The 25,633-nt window shown below is 44.9% G+C and overlaps 1 protein-coding gene across 1 annotated transcript in view; it reads left to right on the top strand.

Moving 5' to 3' along the window:
- LOC144800897 (von Willebrand factor C domain-containing protein 2-like) overlaps positions 1–24,694 on the top strand; it is a 67,178-nt gene extending 42,484 nt beyond the window's left edge. The window contains exons 3-4 of the mRNA XM_078671717.1: positions 20,740–20,869; positions 23,890–24,694. Of these exons, the coding sequence (XP_078527843.1) occupies positions 20,740–20,869; positions 23,890–24,077 (318 nt within the window). The 3' untranslated portion in view covers positions 24,078–24,694. The remainder of the gene's footprint in view (positions 1–20,739; positions 20,870–23,889) is intronic.
- Positions 24,695–25,633: the final 939 nt, after the last annotated feature.

Raw genomic sequence — 25,633 nt, 5'->3', positions numbered from 1 at the left:
CAACGGTGTCTCCAAATTAAACCCTCATGCACGTGTAGGGTAGCGTGGTAAGCGGTATATCTTGATTCTCCGCTCTTCAGACACGTGTGTGCATAATCATCGGGTTTGTTTTCGGTATGCAGCCTCCACCAGGAGGATCTTACCCTCGGTAAAAACAGTAGTGACCCAGTGATGTGGAGGGAGTGTGGGACAATAAAAATCCCCCGGAGACGCAGTTATCGGAATTTTATTAGGTCTGGGTTCGGGTGGATCCCATTAGGGGAATGCTCTAGTGGCGTGCGCTCTATTGAAAATATTAAGTTCTCAGGACGCACTAGCATTCAAAAATGATTTAAAATGGCCAACATGTTTCAGCCCTCTATGCCGTGAATCGGACTTTAGGGCTTTCTTCAGGACCCGTGGTGAAAGGTGAAAGTGATACTAGATTACTATATTTATAGCAAGCAGGTGTGTAGAAAAGGGAAATTATCAACCTGTTTCTTTTTCTCGAGGTCACGATGTACCTGAAATGTACGTTAGTTACACCTCCTTCGGGTGTGACAAGGGCTTCGAGGAGGCTAACGCTTCTGTCCTCGCGCTTCGCGTTGCGCTTCTGCTGCCTCTTGCGACCCGGACTTCACACCCGAAGGAGGTGTAACTAACGTACATTTCAGGTACATCGTGACCTCGAGAAAAAGAAACAGGTTGATAATTTCCCTTTTCTACACACCTGCTTGCTATAAATATAGTAATCTAGTATCACTTTCACCTTTCACCACGGGTCCTGAAGAAAGCCCTAAAGTCCGATTCACGGCATAGAGGGCTGAAACATGTTGGCCATTTTAAATCATTTTTGAATGCTAGTGCGTCCTGAGAACTTAATATTTTCAATAGAGCGCATGCCACTAGAGCATTCCCCTAATGGGATCCACCCGAACCCAGACCTAATAAAATTCCGATAACTGGGTCTCCGGGGGATTTTTATTGTCCCACACTCCCTCCACATCACTGGGTCACTACTGTTTTTACCGAGGGTAAGATCCTCCTGGTGGAGGCTGCATACCGAAAACAAACCCGATGATTATGCACACACGTGTCTGAAGAGCGGAGAATCAAGATATACCGCTTACCACGCTACCCTACACGTGCATGAGGGTTTAATTTGGAGACACCGTTGTTCGATCTCCTGCATACCCTGGTTCACGCTTGTACAATCATTGCCAGGTGTGTTTGTCCTGGTGGTAAAAAGGAAGCAAATAAAGACTTCAAATTGCTGAACATGTGTTACGTTGTGTTGTTATTTTGTAAAGTGCGCAATCACCCACAAGGATATCATGGCACTGACCAGGTGTCTGTGGGTCTAGCCCCGCCTTTTGATAGGTAAGATATGTAAGGAAACACCCATCCTTCTGATCTTGTTCTGTGTATGCATGGAATATGTGTGAGTCCTGCAAAGCTCGGGTATCTCGTGATTGATGGAAAGAGCTGCAGCTGTTCTAGTAGGTGGGGTAGTGCCTTGTATGTGTGTGTTTGAGGAGTTTTAAATGAGTGCATATCGGGAGCCAGTGGAGGTGTGGTGTGATGTGGGTTATGTGTGGGAAGTTAAGGATGAGTCTGGTTGCTGCAGTCTGCATGGTTTGTAGTCTCTTCGTGAGTTACTTGGTGATCCCCTCGTAGAGGATGTTAGCATAGTCCAACTTGCTGGTGACTAGGGTGTGAGTAGCAGTTTTACTTGTGTTGCTCTGCAGCCATTTGAAGATCTTCCTCAGCATCTTCAGGATGTGGAAGCTGGATGCAGTGACAGTGCTGACTTGGGCAGTTATGTCCCGTTTGCTGTCCATGATTATTCCAAGGTTCTTGGCACTGGTGCTGGGTGTGGGTCTGAGTTCTGCCGGCCACCAGTTGCAGTCCCATGGTGAGGTGCTATTTCCAAAAATCACTACTTCTGTCTTGTCTGAGCTTGAGACAGTTGGCTTACATCCCGTTAGTGACTTTGGTCAATTAGGTATTAAACTTCCTTCTTCTCTTTAGGGTCTTGTCCGAGAGGGAGCGTTTGAGTTACGTGCTGTCAGCTTAGGAGAGGATGTTGTGTGTGTGGCTGACGTTGGCCAGAGGGATTGTGTATGCGCTGAAGAGGGTGGGGCTGAGAGTAAGGTGCCAGGCTGATGGCTGGTGTTTTCTCCGTTGAGAAGGAGCTGATCCAGAGGAGACCGGGTCCTTGGGTGTCCGTATTATGCAGGCGCTTGATGAGGATAGGGTGTGAGACCAGATTAAATGGTGCAAAGATGACCAGGAGAATGAGAGCTGTCATGTTTCATTTGTCAAGGATCATGCTGATATTGTCTGTGGCAGCGATGAGAGCTGTTACTGTACTCTGGTCGGGCCTGAATCTGGAGTGCGTGGCGTCAAGGAGCTGGTGTTTGCTAAAGTGGTCAGTGAGGCATCGGTTAATTAGTTTCTGAGACCTTTGCCGGGTATGGTAGGAGGGAGATGGGTCTGTAGTTGGAAAGAGTGGTTGGGTAATGAATGATTTCAGGAGCAGGGGCATGATGGTGACTGCGCATGTTCCAGCTGCCCGGGAATATGGCTGATTCTATGGAGGCATCGAGGATGGGTGTTAGTGCTTCGCTGATCAGTAGGAGTCCTTTGGTGAATGCGTGATGAGGGCAAGGGTCAGATTGGGCCACCGAGTAGATGGTCTTCATGGTAGCAGACATTTAGACGGTGGTGACAATGGGCTATGAGGTCAAGTTTCATTCTTCGTCTGCGATGGGTAGTTGAGTTGCAACGGAAATGGGACCTGGTAGACAGTTAAGTACCTTCAAAGATGATTTTCTTACAGAAGAATTCATAGAGCTTGTTGCCAAGGTCTTGTGAGCGGGTGATATTACTGAAGGTGGCAGGAAGAGTGGTGAAATCTTTTATAAAGGTGAAGATTTACTCGTGGTTCTTAGTGGTAACGATGATGCAATCTGCAAGAGCGGATCGATTTATGAAAGGAAAACCCAGCCTGGATCCATGGAGGGCTCTTAGCCTTTATAGATGTGACAGTTTTACCTTAACCCCTTCTATGCTGTTGACGAGCTCAGCTCGTCATCAGCGTTACCTGCCGTACGCGAATGACGAGCTGAGCTCGTCATGTATCGCGGTAATTCAAAAAATGCCGCACACAGCGGGAAAAGCCGCCGCACGCATGCGGTTAAAAGTCTTGCATCATGCTACAGGTAAACCCTGGGCCGGTTGTCTCCAGACACTGCTAGAGAACGCTACAAGGAATGTTGTCCCAGCTTTACAAAGATATATTTGCAAAATAAACTTCATCCCCGCATATTACATGCAGTAGCACCACAGATCTTCTCATGCATGGAGACTGGAAATGTGAATGCTCTTTGGCCATGAGGGGCATGTATGCCACCCACAGGGCAACTGTCAGTCCTACCATTGGTTCAGCCAGAAGTAAATCTAGCAGGTAACTCCACATCATCAAGGATGTTGGGGCCTTTAAAAATGATCACTGGTTTAGCGGCAGAAAACTGCCGCTAAATCTGCGATAATGGGCTTGATAATATGGCTTTTAGAATTCCAATAGAAGCCCAGGTTCTGGTGTGAACATGGGCTTCTAGTTCTATTGGAATTCTCCAGGGCATATTATCAAGCCCATTTTCGCCGCATAAAACCGGCGATAATTTTAACACCGTCCTTGATAATATGCCCCGTTGTACTCCTGGCTCAAGTGTTTGTTTAGCATCAAAAGGCATTCTGTGAGATCTAGTCTTAAATCAGTTTCTCGAGTTGAAGTAACACATCTTTAAACTGTAATTTGTCAACTAAAGGGCAAGTACTGTAATCTTGTGACCTTGGTGACATGGAATCATCTGGTGAACTTAGACAAGAGCGTATGACTAGTCGCAAACAGCTGTACCGCTCACAGGCCCTAATGCAAGCAAAGAAAGCCCCCCTGCGTCCCTGGTGGGCAGTAAAAACAACCATCAAAGGCAGCAGTGCGCCCCTCACGCTCCTTGGGCCTGGTGCCACTGCACTAGCTGCACTAAGATTAGCTACGACCCTACTGCCAGTCCAAAGCGTACGCTTTTCCTCTTTCCAGCCCTGCAGTAATTCCAGGGCTGCTCTCCTGCTCTGCTCACGTGCCCACTTTGATGAGGGAAGGGAAAGTGAATAATCATTTAATGGCTTTTCCTGATGCTGATGGGAAAGTTCCCAGAGCTCTGTTCCAAACCTGCGAGTCATCGAGGTCAAATGCTTCCAGCTGCAAAAGAAGCCAGGGAGCCTAAGCAAGATTAGAAAAGCATCTCTGGTGGTTTTAGGTCTCGCCTAAGACAGGGCAGCGCTGTCTGATGAAAGACATTTTGTTAGCTTAGAGCCTGCCTATTATTTACCATTGGCTGGCCTCATTGTCACTGTCATTTGTTTACTTCCTATTGAATGGCTTGTGTGGGCTTCACTTTCCCATCATTAGCTTGTCCCTCCCTTGGAGCATGGATGCATTACTGTGTCCCAACACAGCTCTTTTTATTTTTTTGGTGCTACTTTTTTCTTTTTTAGTTAGGCACACTACGAGAGTGCTTCTATTTTCCAGATGCCTCCCATGTGTGTTTCTCTGACCCCTCCCCCAAACCTCTGTGGTGATCTTTCTTGCTGTGTGTTTCTCTGCCCCTCCCATGTTGTTTCTGTCATCAGAGTTGCTTCCCCATCTCTATGTTGCTCTCATCGTGTGCTTCTATGCTAACCACATCTCCGTGTTGCTGTGTCTCGCCATGTGCTACTGAGCTTTGTCTCACCGTATGCTTCACTTTCCCTCTCATGTTGTTTCCACCCCATGTAGCTTCCCCTCCGTGTCCTTCCTTTTGCTTTCCAGCCCACCTGCATCATGTGTTTTGCATCTGAGCCTCTTCCCTTTTTTTTTGCTTAACAATCTAACTCAAATTAGTAGCTATAAAAAAAAACACCCATGTCATTTATTAGGCGCTCATGCCTACCTAAAAATGTGGCTGTCTGTGTCAAGTTTTTATTTTTTTATTTTATTTTAATTGTTTAGTTTGCTGCACTTGGCTGACGTTTCTCAGGTCAATGAGTGACTAGCTACTCCTATCCAGGTTTTTTCTTTGAACTCTGGGATTTGTAGTCTTGGTTTTATAACAGAGCAACAAGACTGCAAATCTCAGACTGTAAAGAAAAAACCTGAACTGGAAAAGTTAAACCTGCAAGGATCTGAAAAACCTGGCATGACTGTTTATGGGGCATTATTTTCAACTAAAAGGCTGACAGGCTGATATGCCAGGACTGATGATACCTTCAGAAAGTCTCTTTATTTTGAGACTTGCGGGTACTACTTAGAATGGAGAAACAGAAACTACAAGTCCCAGAGTGCAAAGTTCTATTGGCTAACTAGTGAGGGTCGACTGGAAACATCAAGCTTGACATGGCGTTGAGGGGCGTCTATGTCCTTTCAGTTTCTATTTCATTTGATATTTACATACCGAGTTATTTGTGTTGTGCTAAAGGTTACAAATCAATGTTTATTTTGTGTTGCATGGAGACAAAATGTTATAAATATATATAAAAGTTAAAACGTGGGGCCATATTATCAAGGAAGCTGCGGTAGTTTATCACCGCTTTACTGGCAGGAAACTGCAGATAAAGCGGCGATAATGGCCTTGATAATATGTGATTCGAATTTCAATCTATGCCCAGGTTAGTTGTGTGAACATCTAACCTGGCCTTCGATTGAAATTCAAATCGCATATTTTCAAGGCCATTATCGCCGCTCTATCGGCAGTTTCCTGCCGGTAAAGTGGCGATAAACTACCGCAGCTTCCTTGATAATATGGCCCGTGGTTTTTTTATTCCAGGCATTTTAGCACATGTTGCTCTGCTTCCCAGGGATGAAACCTTAGCGCTGAGACATGTGAGGTGACGTAGCTATGCGCTTTATAAATCATCTTATTATTAATATTAATTCAGATCACCCCCGAGTGAACTCACCTCTGCTCCAGCACCAAGTTCAATCAGGATTGTGTAATCATCTAGGGTGATCAGATGGCTCCATGTCACCGGACACCGCTTTACTATTCCTTGACTTTTCTTTTACACAGAAGTGCATTATGGAGGGTGTAGTTATGGCTCATTTTAATGGAGCCAATTTTACCAACACACTGATAGCAATGATATGCAAAAACCAAAGTCCATGTAAGGAAACGTGGTGTCCTGGTGACATGGGGCTTTCTTGTCACTCTTTGGCTACCTTTCTCCGTGTCCTCATGCAGTGGGAGACAGGCAAAACTGCAACACCCAGAATGCATTAGGCTGTTGATTGAAAGTGTGTAACTGGAGACAGTCTTCCTGATGAGACAAGAGTTTTGCTAACGGTATGAAAAGTTCCTGTTGGCCAGGGTTGAACTTGGACAACAAATAGGCCCAGGAATCAAAATAAAAGTGGCCACCGTTATCAAAACGGATAGCTAAAAAAAAATGACCCACGTTTGGAAATCAGGTGCATTTTGAACTTTGAAACACATGCTGTATGTTTATGGATTTGTGTTTGCGGCAGGCAATGCTTGTGGTAATATCTGGGAAATCAAAAGTAAAAAACGTCCCACCTTGCCATAAAACAGGCCCACAAACTGCTAACAAACCGGCCCACACACTGATCTGTTAGACCAGCCCAATGGCCACTGCCTGATTGCTTTATAGGTCAGTCCGACCCTGTTATTGGCAGATTTTTAGCCAACATTGTATTCCATTCTGGGACTCGAAGGTTCAGTTTTACCATTTTAGGACCAAAGTGCCACATCTAAATGCTAGGACTGGCTGAAGCGGTGACACGTGGCATGAGGTCACCCAGTAGCTTTATAAAATGAGTCCTCAAGCCAGCACCAGAAGGCGGACAGGAACCCAAAGCGCCTACACTGTCTTCTCTGGGCTGTGAGGTTTGGCGTGAATCCTTCAAATAATATTGTAAAGAATGCATAAAAATGCACTGACGAGAAGCCATGTCTGTAAAATCGGTTTATTATTTATATACGAAAATCGGCTGCTGCTGGCATCGATTGCCAACTGCTTCTTGGGACTCAGAGTTTTACTTTTCCAGGTATGGGCTCAACAATCCCAGAATTCAAAGTGCTCCTGGCTAAAGGGCCTGTACTGGCTGAAGGTGTCGAGCAAGGCATAAGGCCACTTGGTCCGGGTTCAGTCTATCTGTGTCTCCGTGTCCCAGCTGTTAAAGTGGTCAAGCCGTGTTTGTGGATTCAGTGTGATACAAATACCAGATGTTGTGTTTTAATACTGAAAAAGGCTCTCTCTAGTCTTGACCCACAGCACGTCTCACAGAGTCCCTTCTAGATTCCTCTTGGGCAAAAAGAAGCCATGGTCAGAGGCAGCTTTTTTTGTCTTTAATAAGGTCCAGCACCGGCCATGGACACAACTTTTCTACCTCTTTTATATGGTTCAACACAGCACCACCCAGAGACCTACTCTCCGGCAATCCCCTCTAGCATGATATACCACCGCCCAGAGACCTCCTCTTTCACAATCCCCTGTAGCATGATATAGCACCGCCCAGAGACCTCCTCTTTCACAATCGCCTGTAGCATGATTTAGCACCGCCCAGAGACCTCCTCTTTCACAATCCCCTATAGCATGATACAGCACCGCCCAGAGACCATCTCTCCGGCAATCCCCTGTAGCATGATATAGGACCACACAGAGACCTCCTCTCCGGCTATGCCCTGTAGGATGATACAGCACCGCCCAGAGACCATCTCTCCGGCAATCCCCTGTAGCATGATATAGGACCGCCCAGAGACCTCCTCTCCGGCAATCCCCTGTAGCATGATATAGCACCGCCCAGAGACCTCCTCTCCGGCAATCCCCTGCAGCACGATATAGCACCGCCCAGAGACCTCCTCTCCGGCAATCCTCTGTAGCATGATATAGCACCGCCCAGAGACCTCCTCTTTCACAATCCCCTGTAGCATGATATAGCACCGCCCAGAGACCTCCTCTTTCACAATCGCCTGTAGCATGATTTAGCACCGCCCAGAGACCTCCTCTTTCACAATCCCCTATAGCATGATACAGCACCGCCCAGAGACCATCTCTCCGGCAATCCTCTGTAGCATGATATAGGACCGCCCAGAGACCTCCTCTCCGGCAATCCCCTGCAGCATGATATAGCACCGCCCAGAGACCTCCTCTCTGGCAATCCCTGTAGCATGATATAGCACCACCCAGAGACCTCCTCTCCGGCAATCCCCTCTAGCATGATATAGCACCGCCCAGAGACCTCCTCTCCGGCAATCCCCTGTTTCACCTCCCAGATACCTTCTCTCTAGCATTCCCTTGTAGCATGATATAGCACTGCCCAGAGACCTCCTCTCCGGCAATCCCCTGCAGCATGATATAGCACCGCCCAGAGACCTCCTCTCTGGCAATCCCTGTAGCATGATATAGCACCACCCAGAGACTTCCTCTCAAGCAATCCCCTGTAGCATGATATAGCACCGCCCAGAGAAATCCTTTCCAACAATCTCTTGTAGGATGATATAGCACCGCCCAGAGATATGCTCTTTGTGTTCAAGTCATCTGCTTGCCCTCCCCCAGGTAAGGGGTGACCCCAAAATCATCACCACCCTCATTGTCTGATGTTTTTCAAAGTTCCCTTTTGTGAATGGGTTATATGCTTTTTAGTATGTAAAGGTAAAGTTGATTTACCAAAGGGTTGTGGGTACAGTAGGTAACTCCATTGCGTAGCGGAGTGGGAATTCTTGAATGAGTTCCGTGTTTTCAATGGAATGGTAGTTACCAAATCTCCACTATCTCCTCTTTCACAATCCCCTATAGCATGATACAGCACCGCCCAGAGACCATCTCTCCGGCAATCCCCTGTAGCATGATATAGGACCACCCAGAGACCTCCTCTCCGGCAATGCCCTGTAGGATGATACAGCACCGCCCAGAGACCATCTCTCCGGCAATCCTCTGTAGCATGATATAGGACCGCCCAGAGACCTCCTCTCCGGCAATCCCCTGTAGCATGATATAGCACCGCCCAGAGACCTCCTCTCCGGCAATCCTCTGTAGCATGATATAGCACCGCTCAGAGACCTCCTCTCCGGCAATCCCCTGTTTCACCTCCCAGATACCTTCTCTCTAGCAATCCCTTGTAGCATGATATAGCACTGCCCAGAGACCTCCTCTCCGGCAATCCCCTGCAGCATGATATAGCACCGCCCAGAGACCTCCTCTCTGGCAATCCCTGTAGCATGATATAGCACCGCCCAGAGAAATCCTTTCCAACAATCTCTTGTAGGATGATATAGCACCACCCAGAGATATGCTCTTTGTGTTCAAGTCATCTGCTTGCCCTCCCCCAGGTAAGGGGTGACCCCAAAATCATCACCACCCTCATTGTCTGATGTTTTTCAAAGTTCCCTTTTGTGAATGGGTTATATGCTTTTTAGTATGTAAAGGTAAAGTTGATTTACCAAAGGGTTGTGGGTACAGTAGGTAACTCCATTGCGTAGCGGAGTGGGAATTCTTGAATGAGTTCCGTGTTTTCAATGGAATGGTAGTTACCAAATCTCCACTATCTCCTCTTTGGCAATCCCCTGTAGCATGATATAGCACCACTCGGAGACCTCCTCTCCAGCAACCTTCTGTAGCATGTAGCCTACCCAATTCTCATCTGTAGCATTATAGCGTCAGAGCACTTCTCAAAGACCACCTCTCCAGCTCTCATCTGTTCATGGTAGCCTCAGAGCACTGCTCTTCTCCCTGCTTCTCCCTGAGGGCTGAATATAAAACCCCAGCTACAGGTAAGGCCGAGCAACACTTCATTGGCACTCAGGGAAGGGTTTTTGAACATTGCAAGAAGGGTGGCAAAATAGTTGAGAGACTTAGAGGCATATCAGCATGGGCTTTATCTCCGCTTTTTTGGCTTTAAAAGCCAAAAAAACTGAGATAAAACTATCACCCTATTAACAACAGGGTGCTAACATGCAAAATCGCATGTGAGCACCCTTTTTCACTACGCCACCCTTTGGATCTCTAATGAGATGCAAAGTGGGCGTTCCTTCTGAAAATAACTGGAGGAATGTCGCTAAATGACATTTCTCCAATTATCAATCGGCACGCTAACAAGCATAACGATAAGATAAGTAGCTCTCACTGCGGTGATCGCTTCTTTCCTTATGCCTGCTTTTAGTTTGACTTAGCCATGATATCCAATGGAAGGTGGATATCATGGTTAAGTATGCCATGCCCTATCAACAACGTAGCACCAAACGTGTGATTATCGCTGGAATCCCAGCGATAATTGCACATTGTGCAGCTAACTCGGTTATTTTTATCGCTCTGAAGGTGAGCGTCGCTAATAGCGCGCTATCTCCGTGATAAAAACAAGCGATATCCGGCGTTAATTATCCTAGCGCTAAGTGCGCTTAGCGTTAATTATCGCTATGTGTTGATGATATGCCCCTTAGTAGCTGGAAAGAGCTCCGCATTTAAAGCCAAAAAAGCGGAGATAAAGCCCTTGCTGATATGCCGCTAAGTGCATGAGTTTGGAAGGGGGACTGTTGAAGGGCGATAAAGACAAACTGGCAGTGGTCAGTACACATTAGTGTTTCTTGTCCTCCTCCCGGATACAGTCTGATGACTCTGAGATAGAGCCTCTAACAGAAGGGCTGTCCCTTCCTGGGATTTCACAATGTGACTTCCTGAAGTCAGGGTGCTATGAGAGTAGAATAAGTGTCTTCCACCATTGCCCAGCAGCAGGTTGGTAGAAACCCAGGACTTAAAGCACTACAAACTATAAAGTCCCTTAAGACTTGGCTTTTTGATTCCCTGTGATGGGGCTCGCTTACATTCCTGATTTACCTGCCACAGTGGGCCCGATTCACAGAATGAACTTAAGACTCAATCCTAAACTTACTACTATTTTGGTATTCACAGAATGAACTTACTACTTTTGGTATTCACAGAAGTTAGGATTTTGTCTTAGGTTTGTCTTAAGACAAACTTCAGACAGACTTAAGACAAACTTAAGACAGACTTAAGGCAGATTTAAGACAAAATCCTAACTTCTGTGAATACCAAAAGTAGTAAGTTCATTCTGTGAATGCCAAAATAGTAGTAAGTTTAGGATTGAGTCTTAAGTTCATTCTGTGAATCGGGCCCACTGTGTCTAGGCCCAAGACACCCTTGGGTACTGGAGCACTTGATAAAATCTTTTAAGATAACATGCAGATTTTTTTTTTTAATTATGCGCAGCTGCATTAACACACTGAGGGGCACATTTACAAGGGCTTTATCTCTGCTTTTTTGGCTTTTAAAGCCAAAAAAGCGGAGATAAAATTGTTGCCTTATTTACAAGAGGGTGCTAACATGCATTAGCGCATGTTAGCACCCTTTTTTCCGACGCCTCCCTTTGCATCTCTAATGAGATGCAAAGTGGGCCGTCACTGGGCAGTACAAACTTGTAAATATCGCTGATGTGCACATCGTGATATTTACAAGGCTGCTCACGCATTTTAGCAGACATTAGTTTTGGACGAAAACTGCTAAAATCCTGACTAACCCATACCTATTATTGTGTTACAACCACATGTTTGTATCAACGAGCATATTGGCGTTTTGCAGGGAACATCGCTGAAAAACCAGCAATGTTCCCTGCAGAACGGCGATCACCCCGCTATCGCTGGAATTTATATCGCCATTGCGCTTTGCATTGTAAATACAGTGCAAGCATGGCAATAAATTCTAGCGATAGACGGCGATAAATATAAAAACGCTAAGCGCGCTTTGCAATATTTATTGCTGTCTGTTGTAAATATGCCCCTGAGTTACCTTCCCAATACCTCAGATAGGCGAGAGCATTGTTGCATTTTCATCCCTACTGACCGGCATAGTACATTTGGTCCTACCTATACAGTACTATCAAACCAGTTTCTTGCCCCCACATGCATCAACCTATTTAGGAAGTGCAAACGGTGCGAATCGGTAAATTCGGACGTTTGCACTTCCTAAATACGTTTTTGGGATGCATGAAACAATTCGCTATTTTTTGCATTTCTTAAAAATGCAAATGCAATTAAGGAATCGCATTTGTGCGATTCCTTAAATGCAATGCATCAATTTGTAAAAAATAGCGAATTTTGAAATTGGAAGTGCAAATTACCACGAGGTTGACCCTCGTGGTAATTTGCGAAAATCTGTCAAAAAGCAAAAAAATGCATTTTTGAAACTGTCATGTTACAGACACACATGTCCTTAGGACATGTGTGTGTGAAACATGCACTTACAAATGCATTTCAGGGGTGCAGGGGGGGGTTCTTTGGACCCCCCCCTGCACCCTTGGAATCCATCAACAAATTGCGAATTTGTAAATGCCTTCCCATTGACTCCTATGGGCCTTTTGGCCCATAGCAATCAATGGGAATTGCGAAAATGCACTTAAGAATTCGGTATTTATTTGGGATTCGGTAAAAATTGCGATTTTTACCGAATCACAAATGAATACCGAAAAAAATGATGCATAGCATTTTGCATTTCTTACTTTGCAATTCGTTATTTTTCGCAAATTAAGAAGTGCAAAATGTCTCAATGATGCATGTGCCCGGAAGTCACAACTCTGTAAACTGACGGGATGCGAGAATAACTACTGTGGGAGAACGGCGCCTTCTGGTGGTTATATATATATCTATGTTCTTGGCTGCATCGCAACTGCAAGTTACTTTCGGTGAGGCTGTGGCGGTGTATGCAAGACAGTGAGTGACAGGTAATGTCACATTTTATTTTTAAAAAAAAGCTTTTCTAGAGCGTGGTGGTAATTGCAAAGCTCTGCATAATTGGGAGTGTTGCACGAAAGCGACTGCAGAAATACCACATATGCGTTTAAATCCCATGTGGTTTATGTGCAACTCTTAAATACATGAAGCACCCCCAGAAACAGCTGCAGGAAGTAGAATAAACTGGCAAGATGGAGCCAAACCACGGACATTATTCACGTGTTCCTACATTTGATGTACCTCGGGGTATTTACAAAGTGCCAAGCTGGCTACAAAGCAGCGGGCGCTGTATAAGTAAAGGGGTACAAAGTGTAGGGTGGGCTTACAAACACGCGGTTCTCTCGCTGGCATCCATGAGAGGAAGCAGTCGAAGAGGTTACTTCTGGAAGAGGTGTTCTTTGAAGGGCAGGGCCTTGGTTGATGGAGTGCAGCAATCGGATGGTGTCAGTGGACCCGATTCACAGAATGAACTTAAGACTCAATCCTAAACTTACTACTATTTTGGTATTCACAGAATGCACTTACTACTTTTGGCATTCACAGAATGCACTTACTACTTTTGAAATTCACAGAATGAACTTACTACTTTTGGTATTCACAGAAGTTAGGATTTTGTCTTAAGTTTGTCTTAAGACAAACTTAAGACAAACTTAAGACAGACTTAAGACAAACTTAAGACAAACTTAAGAGAGACTTAAGACAGACTTAAGACAAAATCCTAACTTAAGTCTGTCTTAAGTCTGTCTTAAGTTTGTCTTAAGTCTGTCATAAGACAAACTTAAGACAAAATCCTAACTTCTGTGAATACCAAACAGATGCGTCTGAATTCTACGCCACACTAGAGGTGGCGTAGCGAGGCGCAACGAGGAGAAATGTTTTAATTTCTCCTCGTGTTTTCCTCTTTCAATGCGTGCTGCATTCTGCAGCACACATTGAAAGAGGAAAAAGCATTTATTGATTGTTTTTGTGCAGGAAGGTGCCCCTTCCTGCACAAAAACAATCTCCCCATGACGCAGGCATCCTTGCACCATGGTCCAAGGGTGCCTGCGCCGGCGCTTGGCAGCTGTTTGTGCGCTAGCGCAGGGGAGAGCACAGGAATGCAACATATTATTGTAAATATGTTGCATTCCTGTGCTCTGAAAGTGCCACAGTGTGGCGCAGCCAAAGGGCTTGCTGTGCCACGCTGCGGCACTTCCTTGTAGATCTGCTCCTCAGTTTTCAAAAATGTACTCTTACATCCTGCAAATATGGACCGTTCCATACAAAGGTTCGACTATTTGTGCGTCTAACCCACTGAGTCCACAGACCCCACGAGGTGACTTGTACTTTTTCACCTTTTAGTTATATCACTAATCTTAAACTGCCTGCATGTGAATCTGATCAAAGTGCAGTCAGTTCCGGGTAGTGAGGGGACTTGGGTACCCCTCTGGTTTCTAATCCACATAGCGCCAAGCTTACATGGCATACTTTATTGTTAACTCCTTCGATGCTCATGACGAGCTCAGCTTGTCAAGAGGCACAGTGGCGCTGAGCTCGTCATTACCGCTGTGGAGTGTCCACGCGGGATAATTCCCCTGCTGTGCTGGGCGTTCCATTAAACGGGCGTGGTCATGACGAGCTCAGCTCGTCACGAGCACAGCGCCACCGTGCAGCGTGACGAGCCGAGCTCGTCACAAGCACTGTGGCGCTGCGCGCGCCCTCTCTCCCCCCCACGCTGCTGGGGAATTAGCCACGCGGCGAAGGTGTTAATAGTGCAGGCCTATCAGCTTCAAGGTGACAAGTGCATACCGCATCACAATACAACTCAATAACATATTACTGTCCTTACAAAACTGAAGTAAGCTGTACTTATTAAATGGATCAAGAGGCACATGTATCACACTTTGACACAAAGCAGGACCGCAAGCAAAATTTCTGCACTGCATGGTGTGAAAGGGAGAGAGCAGAAATGCGCCATAGTTGCAAAGGTATGGAGCAGAAAAGCTCCCTCCTTGTGCTGGTGACTGCCTAGTGTCAACGCAGGCACCCTTGCACCAAAGTGCGAGGATGCCTCAGTTACAGGCAGGATTGGATTTGTACACCTTCCTGCACAAAAACAATCCTTCGAGGCATTTTATTCCTTCTATGTGTGCTGCAGAATGCAGCACACTTGGAATGAGGAAATAACGAGGAGAATTCAATATATTTCTCCTCATTACGCTTCACTAGGGAAAGCGTAGTATTTTGATACATTCTCAGATTTCCAAATCTTTGTAAATCTGGGAATGCGCCAAAATCCGTGGGTGGATGCTTGGGAACGCCCGTGCTCTACCCATGGAACGCCTCCCAAGTTTAAATGTAATGTACTGAAGCGCAAGCAGCTGCCATGCGCAACATTTATTTACAAAGCCACATAATGCCATGCAAATCAGGCCTTATATTACTGAAGCCTTTACGTTGTTCCTGCATCTCCTTGCATGACACGAGGACAATGCAAAGGCTTCATAAATATGGACCTATGTTTATATGAACCTCGTGCGTATGCAAGACCACCGGGATTTTCAAGATCTTCCTTTAAGTGGTAGAGTAAACCGCTTTCTTTTGCTTGTTTAAGTCTTAACAGTACGACAGCCTTATTTTGAAAGAAAAATTACTGCAAATATGCAAAAAGAAAATGAAAAGACAGGACACTATACAACACCTAGTAATGAATGCATTGACATACATCAACAGCTTGTCTACCATCATTTTACGGGGGGCAAGAACCAAAAGATGATGGGGCATATTATCAAGGGGGTTTATCTCCGCTTTTTTGGCTTTAAAAGCCAAGAAAGCGGAGATACAATTATCTCCCTATTACCTAGCTGTCGCTAACACCAGTTAGCGACAGCTAGTAGGAGATAGCGACCATCTTGGGCCCCGCTTTGCATGTCAGTGATATTTATCACTAATGACATGCAAAGTGGGCGTGCCAAGATGTTAGCGACTGGAAATAGTCGCTAACATCGCTATCTCCTATTACCAACTTTTGGAGATATTCGCGCTAAGCGCGAATATCTCCAAAAGCTAACACCTGCCCCTGAGCAGTTCTTAGCCATGTTATCCAATGGTAGGTGGATAACAGCACTAAGAGCATTAGCTCGGTAATGCATGAATATCGCTGACTTTTCAGCGATATTCATGCATTTCGGCCGATTTTTATCGCTTAGGAGATATACCTTGATAATAGCAAGGTTCCTAAGCGATAAAAATCGCCGCAGCTCGGCGATAAAAATATCGTCGCTAAACCAACTTAGCGATTATTATCGCTAGTTGTTGGTAATATGCCCCGATATTGCTATTCCCCCCATACGCCAACTATGATGAGAGATGACTGTATGAGGGGACGCCCAAGTGACTGCCGTCCACATGTCTTTAATGGACGCTCTTCTAACAATAGCCCAAGAAGAGGAGACACCCTTAATAAAATGACTATTGTCTAGGGATGTAAGAAGTCCTCCCGCTGTCTCATAAACCAAGGCTTAAGACCACCTAGTCTGTCTACTTAAAGTAGCTCTAGGAGAGTGATGGCTCTTCATGGCCAAGCAAAAAGCTAATCTATCGGGCGACATGAAGAAGTCCTATCCAGATATATAGACCATGCCCTATGGAGATCAAGACTAGGCGTAGAGCGTCCTGCTCTGCAGGAGAAGGATAGACTGCAAGGAAGCAAAAGATTTTGAGAAAGAAGAAATGTCCATAGGCAGTAAGGAGGGTATGGTCTTAAAACCACTTTGTCAGGAATAATTCTTCTAAAATGATCATGAGAACAAGTCACCGATCTCCCACGACCTATCACCTGAGGGTGGTGGCCACTAAAAAGACAACCTTTGTGGTCAGCAGTCTCAAAGAATTAGACTGCAAAGGTTTCAAGGTGTTTTCCTGAAGGACGTTAAGACCCATTGGAAGGGCGGAAGAAGGAAGTAAGGTACGCAATACTGGACATCTTGGGAAAAATGTTTTCAGAAGATGGGCAGCCAAAACATCATAAAAAGAAAGATTAGACTATCTATTAAATCTGATGGCTGCCCGCAGACTCGTAAAATCGAAACCGGGATACCCAAAAGAAAACCATCTCTTTAAAACGACAGAATCTTATCCACAACCAAAGAAATGGCCCGAAACACGCTGGAAACACAAACAGAACCAAAATGTTTCCAGTGCCTCACATACAACTTGAAAGTATTCTTTCTCCTGACTTTTGAATGGGATGCACCGCTGCTGCAGAACAACCCAGAGACTCTAAGGGCCATATTACCAAGGTGAAGTATCGCTGCTTTTTCGGCGAATTGTGCCGAGAAAGCGGCGATACTTCTAGCGCCCATTAACAAGGGCATGCAAACGCCTGCCTCAAGCCCACTTTGCATGTCAACGAGAAACATCGCTAATGACATGCAAAGTGGGCGTTCCCACGTCCAACCACATGTAAAATGTGGTTGGAGGTGGTAACACCCTATTACCAAGGCAGGCGTTGGGAGAAGGAGACCTGCGATAAACTCATTTATCGCAGGTCTCCCAACGCCTGCTCTTATCAGGTGTTAGGCATTGATTACATGGGGGTGTGGATCATAAAGCTGAATCCACCCCCTATATTATCAAGGTACACATTAGCGTGTGACAACAACGCTTGTTTTCACGCGCTAATGTTCCCTATCGCTGGCTATTGCCGGATTTAATATCGCCTACGTGTTGCGCGTTGATAATGACGCGCTAACACGGTGATAAAATCCGGCGATAGGGAAATGTGCGATGTGCGTTTTTTAACGCACATCTTGGTAATATGGCCCTAAGTTAGCCCGTTCAATTTCCAGACCCGCAGTGAGATGTCTCTGACAGTTTTGGAGACCCGAGAAGAAATTAGCAAACTCGAAAAATTCAAGGAGGCTGAGCCGCCACTTCTAAAGGAGTGGGTACTGTGGTCTTTGACCCTAAGTTGGAGCAATCAGCAAGCTGACCACATGATTGCCCCTGATCTTTCAAAGAACTTAGCTTATCAGAGCAGATGAGCAAATGCACATGATAGATGCCCCTGGGCTACTAAATGCACAACACATTTCCCCCCCATACTTCTGAAGATGAAAGGAGAGAGTAGAGACAGAGCAGATGAGAATCCTGGGGGAAGGCAAAGAGGTCAAGCCATGGTGTTCTGAACTTCTCCTAAATTGCTTCTAACAGACAGGGGCAAAGACACAGTGCCCGATTCACAGAATGAACTTAAGACTCAATCCTAAACTTACTACTATTTTGGTATTCACAGAATGCACTTACTACTTTTGGTATTCACAGAAGTTAGGATTTTGTCTTAAGTTTGTCTTAAGACAAACTTAAGACAGACTTAAGACAGACTTAAGACGAACTTAAGACAGACTTAAGACAGACTTAAGACAGACTTAAGACAAACTTAAGACAAAATCCTAACTTCTGTGAATACCAAAAGTAGTAAGTGCATTCTGTGAATGCCAAAAGTAGTAAGTGCATTCTGTGAATACCAAAATAGTAGTAAGTTTAGGATTGATTCTTAAGTTCATTCTGTGAAACGGGCCCACAGAGACAATGACCACAGGATCATTCAACTCAAAGTGTCTGCTTGCCGATAGTCCCCGTAAGATAGACCGCTGACAAAGAAAGGCGCTTCTCTTCAGCCCAAGTCCCTGTCAACTCCACCGGATGGCTTGATCTCAGAATCCTGGAACCGGCCGTAGGGTTTATATTGGTGTAAGTGACCTGATTGTCTGTTCGTATCCACAGAGGATGATTACGAACCAGAGCAACAAATGACAGAAGAGGTTTGTAACGGCCACACAACTTTCGAACTAGAAGCGGTCTCCCATTCTTTCCTTGTGCAGAGACCCTCGACCATCTGTTTCCCTAGAGTGACTCTCCAACATTTGCATCTGGCATCTGTCTTCAGGACCGAGGGCCATATTATCATGGACGGGCGATACATTATCGCCGCTTATATCGTCAGGAAACTGCCGCTAAAGCAGCGATAATGGGCTTGTTAATATGCCCTTGTGAATTCCCATTGAAGCCCAGGTTAACACCAAAACCTGGGCTGCTATGGGAATTCACAAGGGCATATTATCAAGCCCATTATCGCTGCTTTAGCGGCAATTTCCTGATGATAAAAGCGGCGATAATGTATTGCCCTTTCTTGATAATATGGCCGCAGGTTCCTTCCTTTGATACTGTGAAAAGAAATCACCATCTTCCTCTTGCACAGGAGAAACAATGATGTGTAAAGTGTTTCACCAATGTAGCACTTCAAGCTCAGGTCCTGGCACATACCCTCCCTGCCTCATTCCCGTATTGTTCTTCTTTCTGAGAGGTATCTATTTCCTGGTCAGGGTGAGAATCTTGCCTACTCTCTTCGGTGTAGTAGTCCCCCCTCCCTCTCTGGCTTGGAAGGCAGCTTCCATTTTACTCATCACTGCCGGCAATAGTCCTACAGGAGCCCTACTCTGTTTTGTTCTAGAGAGCGTCAGGGTGTCTTCCTCACGAGAAGCAGAATCCACATGTCCACATTTGTTGCAGCATTTTCTGTGCTCCATTTTGCCTAGGCGTTGTTGTAACATGGCTGTTCAACTACCACAGGGCGCTACTATATTGGAGTCAGGCGCAGAGGCCTCGAAACAATAGAGTTAATTTTTAAATAAACTCTGGTTAGTTAATGAATTCTGCTGCCTAATTGCTTCACAGAAGTGGGCACATTAGGAATTATCTCTCTATCCCTGTGACGAAACAGCAGACAGGCTGAATAAAATAACTTAGAGGCATATCATCAAGGGCCTTATCTCCGCTTTTCTGGCTTTAAAAGCCCAAAAAGCGGAGATAATGTTTTCACCCTATTTACAAGAGGGTGGTAACATCATGTTAGCTCCCTTTTTTCCTACGCCTCCCTTTGCATCTCTAATGAGATGCAAAGTGGGTGTTTCTTCCCAGAATAACTGGAGAAATTTCGCTAACCAACATTTCTCCAATTATCAGTGGGCACGCTAACAAGCATAGCGATAAGAAAAGTAGCGCTAACCGTGGTTATCGATACTTTCCTTACGCCTGCTTGTAGTTTGACTTAACCATGATATCCAATGGAAGGTGGATATCATGGTTAAGTCTGCCCTGCCCTATCAACAACATTTAGCCAATCATTGTGCGATTATCGCTGGATTTCCAGCGATAATCGCACAATATGTAGCTATCGCTGATATTTCTAGCGTGCTATCTCAGCAATAGAAACCAGCGATGGCCGGCGATAATTATCCTAGCGCTAAGTGCGCTTAGGGGTAATTATCGCCGGTTCTTGGTGATATGCCCCTCAGTTCTCAACCACCTGCCATGCCGTAAAGAACAAATGTGAGAAGGCAGATAAAGGCTGTCAGAGCAGGCATATCTGCTCAATAACTTTCGTATACAATATAGGTATAAAACATTTAATAAAGAAACTAGTCTTACTTTAATAGTATATGTGCTTATCAGAAAACTTAGCCTCTTTGGAAAATAAGTTTGTTTCTAGACTTTATATTTTATGTTAAAATTAATTCCAGGCAGTTTGTTCTTTTCGTATGTACATTTTTCCGGCACTTGTTAATTTTGTAGGAAAATGGAGAACAAACTAAATTAGTTGTTTTTGCAAACACACAAGACAGTTTGTCATTTGAACCACTAAATGTATGTACAATAACCAATAAATAAATTTAAACAATGTCAATAATGTTAAGATTTAAAAAACCTATTGAGAGCATATTAAAGAGGGACTGACTTCAAACTTCACTTGCTTTTACTGCTTCATTTAGGAGCTTGTAGTACATAACACATCTTCTAGGTTGACTTAATTGTTTGTTTTGAGACAGATTCTCTTGATCCTTATCCAGAAAGGTAGTGCTCATGTGTCCATCCTCCAACACTCTCTTCGAGCTCACCATTCTGCTTACCTTTTCAGCCATCTGAGTGCGAGCAGTGTTCCTGTGACCTGGATGGAATTGCACGGTGCCTCGTTGCAGACTGCGCCCCCCCACCGTGCGTGAATCCAGTGTACGAGAAGGGAGAATGCTGCCCCAAGTGCAAAGATGGTGAGTGAACATGGACATGGTCCACTCTCCTGATCAGTAGAGCAGCTTTATCATATATGCATGTATTGTGCAACTGTGAGTAGGTTGAAGAAATGTGCAGGAAGTGCGCCTTTGATGTGGGTTAAGGTCACTTCATTTGGCGTCAGATGTACAAGGCTTTTTTTTCAGCCGCAAACGATTCACAGAAGATGGTCAGATGTGTAAAATTCATCACAAAATGATTCTCTGTCTTCATACTTATTAGAGCCAAGAACCTAATTAAGGGGCATATTACCAACAAGTAGCGATAATTATCGCTAAATAGGCTTAGCGACAATTTTTTTATCGCTGCCTATCGCTGGATTTGTTAGCGGAGAAAACATGCTATTAGCAACCTTTTTCTCCATTGTGCTAAAATATCTAGCGATAGCGGCGAAATGCGTGAATATCGCTGAGAATACAGCGATATTCACGCATTAGCGACGAAATGCTCTTAGCCATGTTATACACCTCCCATTGGATAACATGGCTAAGAACTGGCCTGAGCAGGCGTTGGTTTTTGGCGATAGCGGGAATATTTCCATCGCTAAGCCTGCCTTGCTAATAGGCGATAGTTAGGATTTTGTCTTAAGTCTGTCTTAAGACAAACTTAAGACAAAATCCTAACTTCTGTGAATACCAAAAGTAGGAAGTGCATTCTGTGAATACCAAAATAGTAGTAAGTTTAGGATTGAGTCTTAAATTCATTCTGTGAATAGGGCCCAATATTTCTGCGATCAACATTCAGCCATACAACCCAGATGGAGCAAAGATTAAGTATCACAGCTTATGCAAACTAGGTGAGAAGTTTGGGGCCCTTTTTCGAGAATGTCCCATAGTGCAGCGCAGCAAGTCATCTTGGTGCGCTGCACTGCTTGACAGGAAATGGCAGGAATGCACCTTACTTAAGGCAATGCTGCGCATTCCTACCTTTTCCACTGTGCAGGCACCCTTTTGGCAGCCTAGCGCAAACTCAGGAACTCTTGCGCCATGGTGCAAGAGTGCCTGCATTTCATGCAGGGTTGTTTTTGTGCAGGTAGAGACACCTGTCAGTTGTTTTTGATCAGGAAGGGACACCTTCCTGCACAAAAACAATCCCTTGTGCAGCACACATAGAAAGAGGAAGTAACAAGGAGAAAGAAATATACTTTTCCTCTTTACACCTCTGCAGGGAAGGCGTATCTTTTTGGCGCATCCACAGGTCTACCAGTTTTGGTAAATCTGGGAATGCATCAAAAACGATAGGAGTTGCGTGGAAACACACACGCAGCACCCATGGAAGGCCTTCCCAGGTTTTAGGGGCTGGAGGATAGTATTCATTCCTTAATGCATTTATATATATATATATATATATATATATATATATATATATGTATGTGGTATTTGTATAGAGTGAACCTTGCCAAAAGGAATCAAATCTATCTTATCTCCCTCACTTGTTTAGTATTGTCCAGGCATATTTCCATCTGCTCCTAGCACGTGAAAATGTGCCTGGAATTATTGGGACACTTGTAATCCCTTTTATATCGCAAGTAGAGGTTTCAACCGGGAATAGGAATACCGACTCACCTGGAATAAGCCTTCCAGTGGTGAATAGATGAGAGCTTCTTTAGAAAGGATGCAGTGAGAGTATTGCTTTGATAAATTAATATAATGTTCTTTCTTAGACGGAATATGAAAATACTCTACGATACATAACATGTAAGATCAGATTTGATCAGATTTCTTTGCTACTTATACAAATGCTTCCCTATGGTTCTGGTGTCTAAATGGGTAAGAAGAAACTCTGCTATGTAGCTAGCTTATGGAACAGCTTATCTGAGGCCCATCACAAACTGCCTCAGTTCTTGACTTTTAGCATCACGTCCCCCTATTTTTTGCTTCCTTAGTTTCTGAGGGGCAGATTTACAATAACTGGCGCATCCCCAGGGTTGCGCCAGTTATTGTGCCCCATGCCTCCGCCACCATGGATGCGCTGCATTTACAATGCGGCGCACCATGTGGCAAAAATGGCACAGATGCGTGACGCATCTGTGCGGTAAAGGCGGCGCATTGCTGAAGTTGCATCGCAAGCGCGATGCAGCTCCAGCAATGCTCTGGGCGGCCCCTATTCTCACAATGCTGCGTCAATCCTTACACCTGCTTCAAGCAGGCGCAGGGTTTTGACGCAGCATGGGCCAAAAAGTTACTGAGTGAAATCTTGTAGATTTCACTCAGCCACTTTTAGGAACGCCTGAACGCCCCCCCTGCGCAGGAAGGCCTCCTTCTGGCACAGGGCTTTACAACGTGACGCATCTCCCAGATGCGTCACATTGTAAATATCCCGCACCATGGCGCATGTTTTGCGCTGCTGCTGCGTCACAAAAGTGACGCAACGGCGGCGTAAAAGAGGCACAAGGGGTTGTAAATCTGCCCCTCAGTGTGTAAATACCCTCTTTGGGTCTTGTGTGAACATGATATGTATGGGATAATAAGGTGATGTTCGCTAGAAAATTCTAAGGTTCTGAGATAAACCTGGATGGTAATGGATAACACTTCAATTTCTGAAGGAAATTGTAAATCTAAAGGGGAAAAGACAAGGGAATACTCTCCATTTTGAGGATTGCATGGTGAAGGAATTTTTCCTGCTTAATTCTGCTCCAGATTCAACATTTCCTACAGAAATAAGAGGGTTTTCTATTAATCCTGAAGACATTGTAGAAAGCGTACGTCCAGATTCAAGTAATTAACAACACTTTATATTGTATATGTTTTTGAGGATGTTTTACTTGAAGTCATCAGCCCCTCTGATCCATCTTCTAAGTAATTACATTTAACATACCATCCCCACTCTCAAAAACCCCATTAAACAGTAATGAACTAAGACAGAACCATAGAAAATTGCAAACCTCTTCAAACCATATTATCTAGCTAATACAAGTGGAATTAGCTTACCTAGGGAAAAAGGTGTCTGAGAATATTTCACTTGCTGACTCTTTTCTCTTTCTTTCACCTTCACCTAGGTCCCAACTGCTACGCCGATGCCTCCCAGGCCCAGGTCATTCCTGGCGGAGAGTACGTTTGGGTGGATTCTTGCACCAAGTGTCGCTGTCATGATGGGCAGGATGTTGGCTACTGGGAAGGAAACCGCGTGGCCAAGTGTGAGCGGATTCGAAACTGCCAAGTTGACCAGGGAGGGCACAACTCATAGGAGTAGGTTTGCTCTCCGCTGCCACTGGCAACGGGCCCGGAGGACTAGGATGTATAAGGAAGCAAGAAATACAAAGGAAGGTCTGAGCAGAGGAGACTAAGGACCTCCCACCACTAGAGGACATGTTATTTCTGCTTGCCCAACTTATATATTCTTCTTCCAAAGTTTTAATCCCTGTACGTGGCCAAGACATTGAATATTGGACTTAACATGTTTTGGTTCTGTTACTCTCATATTAGTGTGCCTTGTAGTGAGAGGTTTGAAGTTTGATGTTGAAGCTGATGGTACCTTTTAGGTAGTTCCATGTATGGACCAGAAATCTTTTTAACTTTGTAGTTATAAGATAACTGAGAGAATGAAAATGTGGCTGCAAAGTCTTGCAGAATAGTGTCTCTAACAAAATGGTGTGGGTATAGAAATAGGTTGAAGTCCCAGATTTCATGCATTATACTACATGAATGCCCTATCGGGAAATGTTGTCTTCTGTGTAAATTTGTTTGCAGCTAAATGGAATGCCCGGTGGCTCATTCTTGTTTATGCTTCTATGATTTCTCATTGTCCTTGTAACTGTTTTTCTCTCCGTTCTTTATTGTTAAACAAAATGTTAAATACCAAAATGTTGTCTTATTTCCTCCACATCTTCAAAAAAAGGGAGCCTGTTCACTCAATTTTCTTTCATGACACAAAGTGCAGAGGGCTGGCCCATCTGCCTTTCGAACTACTTATACTGTCGGCAAGGTCTTATCTCTGTAGGTCTTGCCGCTATCACAGTGGATGCAGATCCTGCCTTTTCTGGGACTTTCTCTGTCACACTGGTTGCAGAACCTGGTGCATATTTACAATATTTTTGGTATAGGGCAGCACCGCAAGCCTTCTAGTTCTGCTGCCCAATTTCCAAAGAAAAGGACAGCAATGCACTGTATCTACAAGTTACGGTGCACTCCTGTCCTTTATGCCAGCTCTGGTGCACAAACTGCAGCCAAGCGCCAATGCAGGCACCCTTGCACTGTGGTGCAAGGTTGTCTGTGTTGTTGGCATGATTGTTTTTGTGCAGGAAGGACACCTTCAATTTAAACATTTCTCCTTGTTATGTCAGCTTTGGTAATGCATTAGTGTTGGCACTGCCCCAGATTTATGCTATGTTGTAAATCTGGCACAGTGTCAAAACCGTATGTTTTGCTTCGGGACACCCACAGCAACACCCATGGAACACCCCTTCCACACAGAGTATGAAATTGCCTTACTCCATATTTTGAACGGCAGGAAAAGCAAGGCAGGGTGGCTTTGTAAATATGGGCCGGCACACTGCGCCTCTGGAGCATCACAAAAGTGATGCTTCAGCAGTATAAAAGTGCCTCTGGGGCATTGTAAATATACCACACTGACTGCTTAGTCTAGTTTACTGGAGCCCTCTCATTACACTTGCAGCAGAGCCTGTCCCTCTGGATCTCTGCTTGTCACACTGACTGCTGGGCATGACCTCACTGGGTCTCTTGCCATCCCTCTGGCTGCAGAGCTTGGCCTTTCTGGTTATCTCCGTATCACACTGGCTGCAG

This window comes from Lissotriton helveticus, chromosome 1_2 (assembly GCF_964261635.1).
Source record: "Lissotriton helveticus chromosome 1_2, aLisHel1.1, whole genome shotgun sequence".
Classification (NCBI taxonomy): Eukaryota; Metazoa; Chordata; class Amphibia; order Caudata; family Salamandridae; genus Lissotriton; species Lissotriton helveticus.
The sequence above is the reverse complement of the archived record's forward strand: the minus strand, read 5'-3'. Positions and strand labels throughout refer to the sequence as shown.